At 50.3% G+C, this 13,218-nt stretch overlaps 5 protein-coding genes across 5 annotated transcripts; 2 read left to right on the top strand and 3 right to left on the bottom strand.

Annotated features, from left to right (window-relative positions):
• Window positions 1-14: 14 nt before the first annotated feature.
• Window positions 15-1,148, bottom strand: N7515_001068 (glycoside hydrolase family 16 protein; the record flags this gene model as incomplete). The annotated part of the gene is made up of 1 exon (XM_056661812.1): window positions 15-1,148. One exon carries the CDS (start codon window positions 1,146-1,148, stop codon window positions 15-17), a length of 1,134 nt encoding a protein of 377 aa, XP_056526978.1.
• A 536-nt stretch (window positions 1,149-1,684) lies between these two features.
• Window positions 1,685-4,311, bottom strand: N7515_001069 (potassium ion transporter; the record flags this gene model as incomplete). Its single annotated transcript, XM_056661813.1, has 2 exons — window positions 1,685-2,485; window positions 2,545-4,311. Coding segments are annotated over 2 exons (2,568 nt in total), but the record flags the coding sequence as incomplete, so codon positions are not given.
• Window positions 4,312-5,691: 1,380 nt separating this feature from the next.
• N7515_001070 (uncharacterized protein) lies at window positions 5,692-6,666 on the top strand (the record flags this gene model as incomplete). Its single annotated transcript, XM_056661814.1, has 3 exons — window positions 5,692-5,733; window positions 5,783-5,875; window positions 5,932-6,666. The coding sequence occupies 3 exons, from the start codon at window positions 5,692-5,694 to the stop codon at window positions 6,664-6,666; spliced, it is 870 nt and encodes a 289-aa protein (XP_056526980.1).
• Window positions 6,667-7,633: 967 nt separating this feature from the next.
• N7515_001071 (carbon-nitrogen hydrolase family protein) lies at window positions 7,634-8,738 on the top strand (the record flags this gene model as incomplete). The annotated part of the gene is made up of 4 exons (XM_056661815.1): window positions 7,634-7,678; window positions 7,768-7,856; window positions 7,950-8,353; window positions 8,410-8,738. 4 exons carry the CDS (start codon window positions 7,634-7,636, stop codon window positions 8,736-8,738), a joined length of 867 nt encoding a protein of 288 aa, XP_056526981.1.
• Window positions 8,739-10,638: 1,900 nt separating this feature from the next.
• N7515_001072 (dynamin-like GTPase vpsA) lies at window positions 10,639-13,153 on the bottom strand (the record flags this gene model as incomplete). Its single annotated transcript, XM_056661816.1, has 7 exons — window positions 10,639-10,807; window positions 10,877-10,961; window positions 11,026-11,926; window positions 11,985-12,720; window positions 12,827-12,921; window positions 13,000-13,069; window positions 13,128-13,153. The coding sequence occupies 7 exons, from the start codon at window positions 13,151-13,153 to the stop codon at window positions 10,639-10,641; spliced, it is 2,082 nt and encodes a 693-aa protein (XP_056526982.1).
• Between the last annotated feature and the right edge of the window lie 65 nt (window positions 13,154-13,218).

Raw genomic sequence — 13,218 nt, forward strand, 5'->3', positions numbered from 1 at the left:
CTCGGACCCTCTCTTCAAGCCCTATAAACCTTGAAACTCCTAAACTCCCAATAAGCATCCCCAAATTTCGCAGGATACCTCTCAACAAAACCCGTACAAGTCGCAGGACAGTGATACAGAGTCTCATAATACTGCTTCTGCGCCGCCAACTCCCCGCAAAGATCAATATTAGCAATGATACTCTGATTCCTAAAATGACCCGCAATATCACAATCCGTCCCAGGGAAATCCGCCAACGCCGTCCCCCACGCACTCGGCTCCGGTGACCCAGCGATAACATCCGCCGGAATATCCGCACGCGGGAAAAACCAAGCACGAATCCCCTCCTTCCTGATCTCAAGTGCATAGACACCTCCGCCGCGCCTATTCATCGCTTCACCGTAGGTGAATTCGTCGCCGGCAACGCCGCACCCTGCATTCCCGTCACTGTGACAATCCGTGTAGATAGTCTGACCGGTCTGTTTGCGCTTGACGTCCATCTTGCATCCTTTGGTAGTATGCAGCGTGACTTCGTTACCGTGGGAGCCTTGGTTGGTCGTTTCGAGGACGTCAATTTCCCCGTTTTCCGGCCAATAGTAGCCGTCCGTTAGCCAGAGGGCTGGCCACGTTGCGCAGCCGAAGGGTGTGTGGATGATGTCGAAGACGAAGAGGCCTGTATCGTATGTTTTCTTCGATTCAATGCGAACCGAGTTCCTGCCTGCCGTGGCATTGGGAGTTACTGCGTCCACGCGCAGCACAGCCGATGTACCACTTGCATAAGTGAGGTTCAGGCTTCTGGCGGTGGATTCGTTGACGTAGATGACGAAGCCCTTGGTTGGGTCATCGTCTGTGAAGTAGGTGAATTGGTCGAAGAAGGTGGGACCGGAGTAGTCGTCCACTAGCTTATAGTCTAGAGGGCTGTAGTTTGGGTAACGGATTTGATTTATGCTGAGTTCGATGGGGGTGACGATCGCGATCAGGAGTATACCGATGATTACTGATGCGACGATGAGCCCAGTGGTCCAGCGTGGATTATACCGAGGGAAGTGGCGTCTGGCTGGTGGTTGTGGTTGGCTGGTTGTTATTGGGGTCTTGGATTCGGGAATGGGGTCGCCCGAGGCCCCGCTATAATGGGGTTGGAGAGAGTATTGGGGTAGTTGTTCGTCCATTCCGAGGTTGTGAGATAGTAACTGATATAACTATAGTTTAGAGATTGAGATGTAGCGATGTTGGATTGGTATGGAGCTTGGATAGTGCTGTTTGTACAATATAGTATTATGATAGAGACAGCGAATATTCAATCGCTCGTCATCGACACCTTCCGTGGCCTGGAATGGAAAAGCGTCGATCTTTCCGCTGATGAACCCCTGGGTCATCTCACTATAAATAACTGAGCCTATTTCTTCGTCATCCACTCATCCTATACATACCTACAATGGAACCATTACTAGTTGCAAGGTTGAAGGTTCAGGAACATGTCAATATGATGTCTGACCTAGGTTTCATGGTTACTTCAGATACCCCAAGTACTGCGTACATCTCAAAGTAAAGATGACCCTAGAAAATGAAGAAAGCCTCAAAGCCATGAGAAATCCATGAAATTACTATGTGCATAATGCAATAATTGATCCGCCAACGCATATACAATGTTGGACGTATCAATAATCTAAAGTATTAATAAAAGATAATTTTTGTTGCGCCCAATTTACCGGTTGGACCGCATAGTCGAGGAACGTTGTATCAAAGCAGGCTGTGTCTGCCAGTCATGGGTGTCCAGACCCGAAGATTGACCAGCATCAGTCCTCCCTTGAGATAAAGTACGCGATTGCGATTGGCCGAAGGATGCACCACCACTGAGATTGGATGCACGACGACGCATGCGGCGCTCTCCTTCCTCAATCTCGTGTCGGTTGAGGGCATCGGAGGGAAGAAGTACGGCACGATCGAGCGCGTACGGTAGACCACGGTGACGACCGCGGACTTGCATGGCGATGATCACCAATTTGGAGATCACATTGAATTGGCCCGAGAACGAGGTATTGGCAGTGGGGTAGCCAAAGGACAGACCCACAGTACCGTAGGCGGAGACGACCTCAAACAAAACGGTGAAGAGCTGGAAGGAGTAATCGGCTGGATTCTGCAGCTTGTTTCCTTCCGCTATTGCAATGATGAACAGACCTAAAAAGACATACCACAGATCGAAACTCAGTTGGCGCCGCAAGTGGGCTCCGATATAGGTGGGTGCATTGTTCTCCTCGTCTTGTTCTTGTTCTGTGGTTTCGTAGATGCCCAAACTCTTCTCTTCGTAAACGTTCGTTCGGCGCATGGAGATAGCGATGGGAAAGACCGAGATGTACATCATGATCAGGTAGGAGACCTGGATGGCGGGGTGAAGCTCGGAAAGACTGATGATTCCGAAGCCTGCCGTTCGTGTCGCAGCGGCTTGGAAGAAGCCATCCACAACTCGGATCCCAGGGGGTAGAGCGGTAACGTCGGGGTCATTAAGCTATAGAGCCAGGGTCAGCAGGGGTCCACGGTGGAAAGAAAAAGACAATCAAAACTCACATCTAGGACGACGAAGAATATCAGATCGATGCCATTCAAGGCGACAAGAATCGCAAACAGCCACCAAGTGGCGTTGCGAGGGAACAATAGAGTGAAGCAGCGACGAGGGTGATCAAGAAGAAACTTGAGTTCTTCCCAGAGCGCAGTGCCTTTGCGAGTGAACTTCGACAGAACCCAGATCATTAGACGAAGCATGCAAGGGAAGGCAGTATTGCCAATGATGATCAGAAACGCTAACATCAGCAAAGGGAAAATGGCCCTTTGAAAAGAGGTCATCGAATCAGGTGTCAAAGTGAAGCCCAGATCGTTGAAGGCGGACGCAGCGGTAAAGATACCCCACCACGGCCGGCCGACTCCATCTTCCCGGACAATTTTGCCCCAAGTATCCGTTGTCATGATCCATCCAACCATGCTAACCATTCCGATGAGATGGAACCCCACATAGTAGGTGATGAGGACAACAGCCAGGGTCTTAAGCGCACGGTACTCGATACCACCCAGCTCATCACGCTGCTCCTCTGTCAAATCGATGAAATTGGAATTACGTGCCACAGTCGCGTTCCAACTAAGATATGGCTGAGTTGTGAGGTCGCCTTCCTGTGTCAGAGACCGGAAAATGCCTCTAAAAGTGTTCCTCGTGGTAGTAGGGGCAAGGTTCGTCGTCTCATTGCCGTCTTTGGTCTCCCGGAAAGTAGGTTGGGTATTTAGTCGCGGGAATGTATTGCCGCGTGGACGTGGTCTTGGTATGTCTGGCTCGTTGATGGTGATGTGTGGCCCTTCGAGCGGGGGGACTTGATCGAGTGCCTCGGGGTGTGCACCGGGGCTAACTTGATCATCGGGGTCATTGGAAGGCTGAGGCTGCTCACCCTCCTCGGCATCCTGTTCTTCGTCCAAAGCTTCGGGGGCGCCACCACGGTCATACTCCCGGGGGCTAGGAATCCGCAGAGCTCCCTTGTCCTTCCGCTGCTTTTCCAGGAAGGCAATGTGATGTTCGGGGTTCAAATGGGTCGGCACTCTCAAGCTACCCAAACCAAAGCGAGGTTCTTCGGCGCCAGTATCAGTTCCCTCGCCGCTGGAGTCGACGCTGCTCCCCCGGGCTTCTGGCGTATTGATACCCGATTCGACAGTCTTGCCCCCCGGGTCCGTCAATCGTCCATCCCGGGCATCTCCTGAAGTGTTCCGTATCACCACAATAGGACGGCCGCTGACACCTAGCTCTGCACGGTTGACATCTTCGCTATCCCGATCTTGGGTCACAGTTTCCATGCGGGATCTAGTTCGTCGCATCGCCCGAGCGTCTCGAACCACATGTTGAAAGCGTTTCTCGAACCAGTATAACCGAATAAACACCAAGGCGCTGTGAATAAAGATAGGTGTGCACAGACATGTGATCAGATATAGAACGATTTGCTGGTAGAGCCATAGAGTATTCAGATCGACGGTGTTCAATCCACTTTGGGTGGCGGCGCCGGCTGCTTGGAAGAGGGCATCGATGTAACTGACGTTGCCACCGGGATATACGATGATCGAGCCAATGATAGCCCAGGAGATAATGTAGGCATAGTGGAGGAAGATGAAATTGAGATGCAGTTGGTTGAGGAAGGGAATCTTTTCCTTGACGGAGGTGGCCTTGCGGAGGAAAGTCGAGAACATATTGAATCGACGGGTACGGCCAGACCGTCGTTGCCGAGTGGAAGCCACTGGCACTGGCCGCTGAGGAGAAGATGTCGAGATGGTATGCTCTCGAAAGGAGGGGAATTTTTCAGACCTGACTTGATTAATTAGCTGTTACGGCTCGAAGCTGTTTTGCGCATACGACGTACATGTGGTCCCGTCGATCGCTACCGGAGAGTTTCGACTGCAGATGAGAACACGAGGACGCCACTGTTAGCCCCGTGGCATGGAGCCACAATTGTGCGTAGATGTGAATAAGGGCATGACAGTAGAGGAGTAATTAGAAGTGAAGATGGATGAATGACAGGAGAAAAAAGAACCGTTTAATGCGAAAAAAAAGAAGAAAATGCTGCGATAAGAAAAATTGATCACGCATGCAGGAAGATTACAATACCGTATCGGTATTGTTAGCCACAGAAAACGTGGGCCGATCCGCTTTGGGGTGTGGCGGAGCAGGTTTGGGGATCCGACCATCATGGTTTGAGTTATAGGGAGAAACAGATATTGAGTAGTTACTTACTGTGTACTTACTGTGTAAGTAACTAGAAGTTAGAATAAATAACATCAGCTAGAGTCTTGATCAGCTAGAGCTTCAATTGTTACTCGAAGGGAGTCAATTTAGGGGTTCGCTATCCGGCCTTGGCACCAGATTAGCTACATTCATGATTCTTGTATGCAGGCTATTCAACATCCCTGAGTCGAACGATCTAGACGCATTACATTGACATGTGAAGATTAAGGTACTTTTGGCTTAGCATCTTATCCCCAAAACCTGCTGGAACGCTGAAATTGGTAACTATTCTGCCTAATAGCTAAGCTAAGGGAAGTTCTAGATCGGCCCACTTTTCATTCCGGCTAGTTATGCCATGGCCCGTTCCTAGTGGACTTGCCCCTGTGCTGTCAGGGCTGAAATCTCACTCTAACGGTCGATTGTGCATCGATCCTGCTTGCATTCTGCACCCCTAGACAGCCCTATACTTGGCAGCATTGTGCGATGCCCCGATTCTGATCTGCGCCCTTACCGAAATCTGCTGACGGGTCCACCGGGATTCAAGGAACCCAATGTATCCAAGAAGCCAATGCGACAAGGGGCATATGCATATGGCCCTTTCGGAAATATGAGAGCTACAGTAGTCGGCCCGCCCGACATTCTTCACCCGGAAGGGATGATCACTTCCGAATATTGCTATGTGCCCCGGGTTGCTGGGCCATTCCTAGCCCTATGCAAGATAACGCAGTCAACTGGCAAGGTGGTCGCATAGGAAGGTCACATAGCAAAACATCCTAGTTATCGGTTCCTTAATTTTCGACAGATACTCGTCGGCCCTTCTCACCCCATCTTCAAATCCTTTTTTCTCTCACTTCTTCTCACTTCTTTCCAACTCATATCCGATTTCCCAGGGCTTAAATACCGAGACGATTTCGAATAACTCTCTCACTCTCCCACCAGCATCCTTCAGAATACTCTGCAAGATGTCAACCTTTACGGCCTGGCAGGCTGATCTGTTCCTTCTGGTAAGACCTATTACTCAGCGATTATATGCATGTTTTGACGATATTCCAGGAGCATTGGCAAGAACACTCCCCGCTAATCTTTGATGCCCAACGCGAGGAAATTTTCGCTAAATATGTGGCACTCGGAGTCCGCGGTCGCGAAGTAATTTGATTTTGGCCCCTCGTTGCTCCAACCAGAAAACTAACCTATCGGATTAGCCATATCGAAACCAGCAGCGAAGGCTAGAGAAGAGGTCTGTTCGAGGCCTTCCAGTACCTAGTCAAGAGCTATTGGATCGTATCCGCCTACCTGCTGAGCGTGATTTGAATGAGGATCCATGTTGGCTCCGCACCTGCTACGACCCTTCTACAGAAGTCGCGTGGGCCCGGATTCAGGATTACATCGATACCAAGGTCGTCGACTCAGCTACAGTTTTCAACGACTCATCTTTGTATAACTTTGGTTCCAACTGGGAGAAGATTTTTCTTCGTGCCCCACAGCTACTAGATAATACTTGTTTGTTCAAAGAATACGAAGAGAATGTCCAGGAGGCCCTAGAAGAGGGAATTGAATCCGACGAGACGGATCCCCAGCGTGCCGAGGAAAGCGGCTATGACCCAGAGGAGGATGGCAACCCTTGGATTTGCTTTTATTTGGAGTACCTCTTCCGTTTAGCGGCGGGACGCATCTACATCGTTGATGAAAAAACATTGGCCTCCGAAGGCCCTGACGCAGGGACCGTCCTCATCATCTGGTACGACGAGTGTGGACGAGCAATCCGTTACTATCGCGAGAAAGTGATGCACGCAGCCGAAATTGCGAACCTCGACCCTTGTTATCTCAAGGAATGTGCGTGCTGGAATAACGCGGAGATTGGCGCATCCTATAAGTGGGGTGCACCCTTAGGGCCTCCCTATAGCTTGGATCAAAACCGCAGAGAAACCTCTGAGTAGGAGACTTCAACCTTCTCTCTAACGAATCGTACAGGAAAAAGGCGAAATGTAGTCCACCGAACGCTGCCCTACATGAGAATTATATCGATCCACTGACTCGTCACTCTTTGCAGGCGATCAAGCCCGACCCACATGTTCTCGATGTTTTGAATATGGGGAAATAGCAAATCGCAATTTTCTAAGAGTGAACACGGCCGTACGGTCCGTACCTTGGGGCGAATCGGGCCTAACCGCAAAACCCGTGCATGCAACGCAACGTCCTGACAGGTCAGAATCGCAGATAAGCAGTATGCAAGATCTGGACCGGTTTGAAATAGGACTGTGTTTATGTTTGCCGACTGACCTTGTTTGTGTCAATCTCAGCCTCACCGTGGCTGTTGTCATCAATTAGGCGAGAGCCGATCATCACCGAGATCCGGGGCCATTTTCGTGGCACAGCTGTTTCACTGCTTCGGGTACTCCTCCGTACAATCAATCCAAGCACATAGTGACGATGCTCTCCAGCTTCATAGATACACATTGCTACCTACTAAGTGCTTATGATGTACGCTTGAGGGTTGTCGTCCTGAGTCGCGTCTTTACTCTTTAGGACTTTCCCAGATAAAAGCGGACACCGTTATCCGAGCAAAATAACATGTAGGCCATATCACTTCGCAGTTTTTCTGTTGTTCACTGTGCTGTGGTCCTTCTGCGCAATCAACTATCAAGTGACAAGTGTCCCAGTCTCGAGGATGTTTGACGAGTTTCTGTCCTTGAGTTGTGCTGTCGCTGTGTTGGAAGTTGTTAGTACCAAGACGGAGTGGGGTTGCATTAGCTCGACCCCACATTCCACTTTGGCAACATTGGGGGATTCTCCAACTCCATGTTGGGGTAACTCAAGATAACTTATGGTTGACAACATTTAAATTGTTTCTCCTTTTCAATGAAACCTGGTTGTCACACCTGTGCAACATAGACTTCAGACACTATGGCCTCAACTCACCGCGTTGCCGTCATTCAATGGCAGATCAAGGTGCGTACCTCAGAATCGGCCGTCCCCGAGCTGTGACTACCAGAGCACATGCAGCTTTGTTCAACACAGCGTGACTCACTTTCCTCCAGGAGCTCGACCCTGAATACAACCACAAGACAGCATGCAGTTACATCCGCGAGGCTGCAGCCCAGGGTGCTGAGCTGGCCGTTCTCCCAGAGTAAGAATTATGACATCAGACAGCCTTTCCAACACAAAGATCCCATTCAGACACGCACATAAACAGATTCAATTGCTAACACATGACAAATAGATATCACCTCAGCGGCATGGTTCCAACAGACCCCCGCTGGGCTGTGCAGGCCGGGGAAACCCCCCAATACCTGTCGAGCTACCAAGCCCTGGCCAAGGAACTGCAAGTATGCATCGTGCCCGGCACTGTCATCGAAAGGCATGCCGCGCCCAGCCAAAAGGAGATATTCTATAACACAGCCTATTTCATCTCGAATGATGGCACCGTTCTCGGCTCCTACCGCAAGAAGAACATCTGGCACCCGGAACGACCCCATCTAACCTCCTCCGGCCCAGAGCACCATGTGGCGATAGACACCCCCATCGGCCGCGTGGGATTGCTAATCTGCTGGGATGTGGCATTCCCCGAGGCATTCCGGGAGTTGATCGCCGATGGAGCTCAGATCGTTATTGCGCCTACCTACTGTGAGTTTCTACCCGGCTCAGCCTACGTATGATTTCGTCTAATCGTATACATTCAGGGACACCGCATGATGGATCCTCTGAAATTCGTGCATACAACCCAGACTGTGAGGGACTGTTTTTAGAGTCGACCATCACATCCCGCTGCTTCGAGAACACTTGTGCTGTTGTTTTCGCCAACGCGGCTGGGCCGTCTGAGGACTTCTTGGGCTTGTCGCAGATTACACTTCCTGTTGTAGGACCAGTTGCTAAAATGGGAACTGAGGAGGGGTTCATCGTTGCTGACTTGGATATGGCGGTTGTTGAGGCCGCGGAGAGGAATTATAAGGTGCGAGAAGACCTGAAGAAGGAGGATTGGCACTATGTTTATCGGCATACGCAGAGGTAGTAGATATTAGTTGTACCTACACCTTCCAATCCAACTTCATTTCTCGTCTGAGTCGCTAGTGCTCTAGACCTTTCACACAGTTATATTGTTCTCGCGCCGGTAAGCCGACAGCCTACAGGTGTAACTATATAGACTAAGCAGCGCGGCAGGTACAAGAGGGCTCTTCGCAGCACTGTAGTGGACTCATAATTCAAGAAGTATTGTAAGAAAGTCCCGCACGATCGGAACACACAATAGCAAAATTCTCCTATGGAGGTCCACCATTCGACCCGCTAGTATACCGATCGAAGTCTGCGATCTCTTCGCCATGGATACGGATCAGCTCTCGGCAATTCGCATGGGTCAGCAACCCTTCTCCACGTCTCTACGAAGAGATTCCTGGTCCATCGAGGGCCGAGTTCCTTTCCACTGCAATGAAATCCCGTGCACATCACGATTTATGCCGCCATAGTTATGCAGCCATAGCCCCTGTACTGGTTGACTCGATGCCAGCAAGCGAAATACGGCCTCTTTAGAATGATGTCTTAAACTTACTGCAAGAGATGAACGAACAGCCTTTCGCATCGCTGTTGTACGCATTCTTTCACAGCCCCATTTCTAGGCTGTTACAAGTCACCCTCCATGAGTCCTGGTGACCGGCTATAAAGAGCCTCGAATGGAAGCACCATAGGGGCACCTGCAACGCCAGTTGAGATGACTTCGACCTCATAGTGAGTGTACATCTATCTGTTGGATACCTGTAGTCTGCTGAATAAGAGGCGGTAAAGGTCGCTGGCGTAAGCGTAGGATCTGCGACTGGTATAGGCGACTACTGTTGGATCTCAGTGGATATCGCTTGACTGTGTCCTTGGACAGTGATCGTGAATAAATTAGCCACTAAAAGGAGATCAAAATTTGATGCTCGAAGAGCTCGCTCTGTGGCTGAATGGCCACATACCTATTGGAAACTATCAGTTGGTAGTTTTGAATGGTTGCTTACTTACCTTCCATTCGTGATGTCGAGAGCTCATTTAGTTGAATATAAGCCTTCGTATGAAACCGGAGAAAGGCGTCGGGGACCTAGTTTATCCATGCGCTATAGATCTACGGTAGGATATCCTACGCCGCTGTATAAGCGCCAGGGGCCAAAATGCCGTTTCTGTACACGGGCGTAAACGGCCTTCTTCTTGTCAGTCATGAGTGTCAATGCGTAAGGGATCTGCTGTTGATGAAGGAGCCCTTCTATCTGCCGGAGCACTTAATTGTAGGCTGCTTCTCACCTAGATAGTTGCTCACTTCTTCATCCATCTTCTTATCTGCTTTCGATCATCTTCTTCATCTCTCGTAGGCCTCATCAGGTTATGAGCTCCCGTCTCCGATGCCTCTATGTCACTACAAGCCTCGAATTCCCGCTGTAGGCGTCCTGGGTCATGCCAGACCGGTCGAGATCATGCATCCCTCACGTCGACAACTTAGGTGTATGACAAGAGAAAAGTTAAAGTTGAATTCTAAGCTAGATCATAAAGCAGAAACAGAGTCATTTGATACAATCATCCAGACGTCCAAGTCCACGAACGCAGGCAACAGACCGAGCAACGAAGAACGAAAACGGTATAGAGCTCTCAAATTGGGAAAAACAAACATAAAAAAAGAGGAGAGAACTCCTCATCACAAACCAAGGACTATGATCACAAAGCCCGAGCCCGAACCACCGAGATAACACATCTAAACAAGTCGCTAACCAATGGTACGAACAGCAAGGCAACTGCGAGGTATAGGCAGGATATTCAGAGCGTGGTGCAAAAATCACAAAGAGATGCGAAGAGCCGAACTCCGATAACGCGATGGTTCATCAATACACTCGGTCAATGGGATGCTTATTTCCCTGCGTAGATGAACGGTCTTGCGACCTAAGTGTTGCTCACTGGACCTGGCTGACGATCTCGCTGGCGCGGCCCAAGCTTTCGACCATCTGCTGGCATTCCTTGCGTCGGCGAGTGGTGTAGTCGCTCTCCTTGAGGAGGTCGTCGAGCTCATTGTTGCGGTACATGTTCTCGAGAAGTTCGCGTTGCATCTCATCCTTGGTGAACCTGGAGGAGCATTTGTTAGTATACTCGAACATTAGAAGGGATGAAAAGAACAACGCAGGTGAAACATACTGGACAAGAGTGTACATGACGGCCTTGGGAACCATGTCAATCATTGTTCGCTTGACAATGTTGAAGTAAGAGGTGATCAGAAGTTCTGGTGCATGTTAGCAAGCTGATGCGAGGAACGGTCAGTGACTTATTTGCATGGTTGAACTTACTGATAACCTCAACCTCGGTAGCTTCGCGCTCAGACAAGCTGGCTGAAGCCTTGAGAGTTGGAGGAGGAGCCTCCATAAGGGCCATCTTTTTCTTGTTCTTAGAAGCCCAGAAGCTGCCGAAGAACCCACTGTTGTTGGTGGCCTCGCCAGTGGTGTCGAGTGAGGGGCTCTGGGCACGATTGGGAAGAGGCTTGCCAGTCTTGGGATCCACCTGTGTGGGCTTGGCGGCGGCCTGACGCTCGTTTACAAGACTCATGGCGCGGTGTCCGTTCAAGAAATCGGGGTGGCCGGTGTTTACGTAGGTGGATTCCATGTTGATCAAGTCCTTGACGAGCTTGTTGGTAGGCTCCATGCACTTCTTGAAGAAGGCAATGACGACAGCGTGGAACTTCTCCTTCAACATGGGATAGCGGCGGAATAGCTGCTTACTCAAAAGCTGGCTCAGGATACGCACCAGCTCGTCGTATACTAGCGATATACATTTCAAGCTAGGCTCTTCCAAGCGTCTGATCTGTTGCTTGACGATCAACTCAAAGGCAGTGGTTCCGACGAACAGTGCGGGCGAAGAACCGGATGAGTTGTAAAGAATGGTGCGTATGTCGATGTCCTTCACAGTGTCGAAAGGATCAACAGCTTTGACACCATTTGCATAGAGTTCGTGGAAAACAAAGGAAATACGAGCACCACCTGACAGCTCAATGCTAGATAGCTCTTGGTTGTTTCCCTCCAATACTGTGCGGTACTCATTGCTGAATTCTGTGATGATGTTCAGAATGATGTTGGCGCTGTTGCCAAGCATAGAGTCGCCCAGTTGAGCCAACTCCGCGGTATACTTCTGGAGGGAGGCAGAGATGCGAGCCTTGATATCCGGTAGTGTCTGCTTAATATGCATCATAAGAATCTAAAGGAGACAGTACGTTAGTGTGGATTTCACCGAACCGTTCAGAACCAATCCGTACCAAGTTCAGCTTGCGTGCCAGATATGGTGTACCGCAGTAGGAAGCCTTATTGCGGTAAGCCTTGTGATTCTCAAAGAAGTTCTTCTCGTTCTCCAGAGCGTAAGAAATCAGCTTCTTGTTCTCAATATCACGCTGGCCACGGTTGACCACAGGCACGTAACCCAGGCGCAAGGGGATAATTCGTCCAGCGAGGATATCCACCACATCGGTTCCTTCGTCCATCAGATCGACCTTACTCAACACACCAATGGTGCGCTGACCCTCCGGATCCACCTCACGTGCCAACTTCAGGCCATCCGAGTTGGCAAGATCTTGGTTAGCCGAAGTGACGGCCAAGATGATAGCGTTGGGCTTGCTGATATACTTGAGAACCATGTCACGGATCTGACGCTCGATATCCTTCGGTTGGTCTCCGACGGGCACCTTGGTCAAACCGGGCAAATCAACGAGAGTCAGGGTCAAGACGTTGGGGGAGTAGATGCGCAAGTTGATCGGGGAAGGTGAGATGCCGGCGTTCTTTCCGACTTTGGTCTCCGTTTCGCGCACGATCTCATCGCGAATCTTGTTGAAATCGTAGAACTTCTCGCCGGGGAGGTGCAGGAACTCGCCATATTCGTTCACATTGGACTCGGTATCCGTCGTCTCCAACTTGGTCTCACCGTTTGAGAGGGGGGTCTTGTTGATCAGCTGCAGGATAAGGGGTCTGCGCGTCACGATTCCAGAGCCACGAGGCAAGCTGTAGGTAGAATCAGTGTTAGTACTTAGTGTTGACATCGCCACACATGCCCGCCACCATGAGTGCGGGCAAGGACTGCGCAAGCTCCCAGAAACAATCCACGTACAAATCTCGGCCCACGATATTCTCTAATACTGAACTCTTCCCACTGGACTGCGATCCGACGACGGCGATTTGAGGCAGGTCGATCGGGTTTTGCACCTAAAGCAAGCAGTGGTGTCAGCGCATAGACCGCCCCAGAATGACGATGTCGCGGGACTTCAGAGTCAGAAAACTTACGCCAACAGTGGAGAAGACATCTTGAAGCTTGTTAACGAGCGAAATCAAGCTGGGGTCATTGACGTTTATGCTGCAGACACGGAGATTAGCCAGACCGCATCGGAGTGGAGGGACAGGGGTGTGCGCACGAGTAGCCAGTGGTGGGGCTTGCCATGGCAGGCGATTCAGGATATGAAGACTGCTTCTAGGGAAGTACTGAAAATGTAAGAAAATTGAAAC

The sequence above is a fragment of the Penicillium bovifimosum genome (genome assembly GCF_028826915.1).
Source record: "Penicillium bovifimosum strain IBT 22155 chromosome Unknown utg000001l_segment0_segment0, whole genome shotgun sequence".
Lineage (NCBI taxonomy): Eukaryota > Fungi > Ascomycota > Eurotiomycetes > Eurotiales > Aspergillaceae > Penicillium > Penicillium bovifimosum.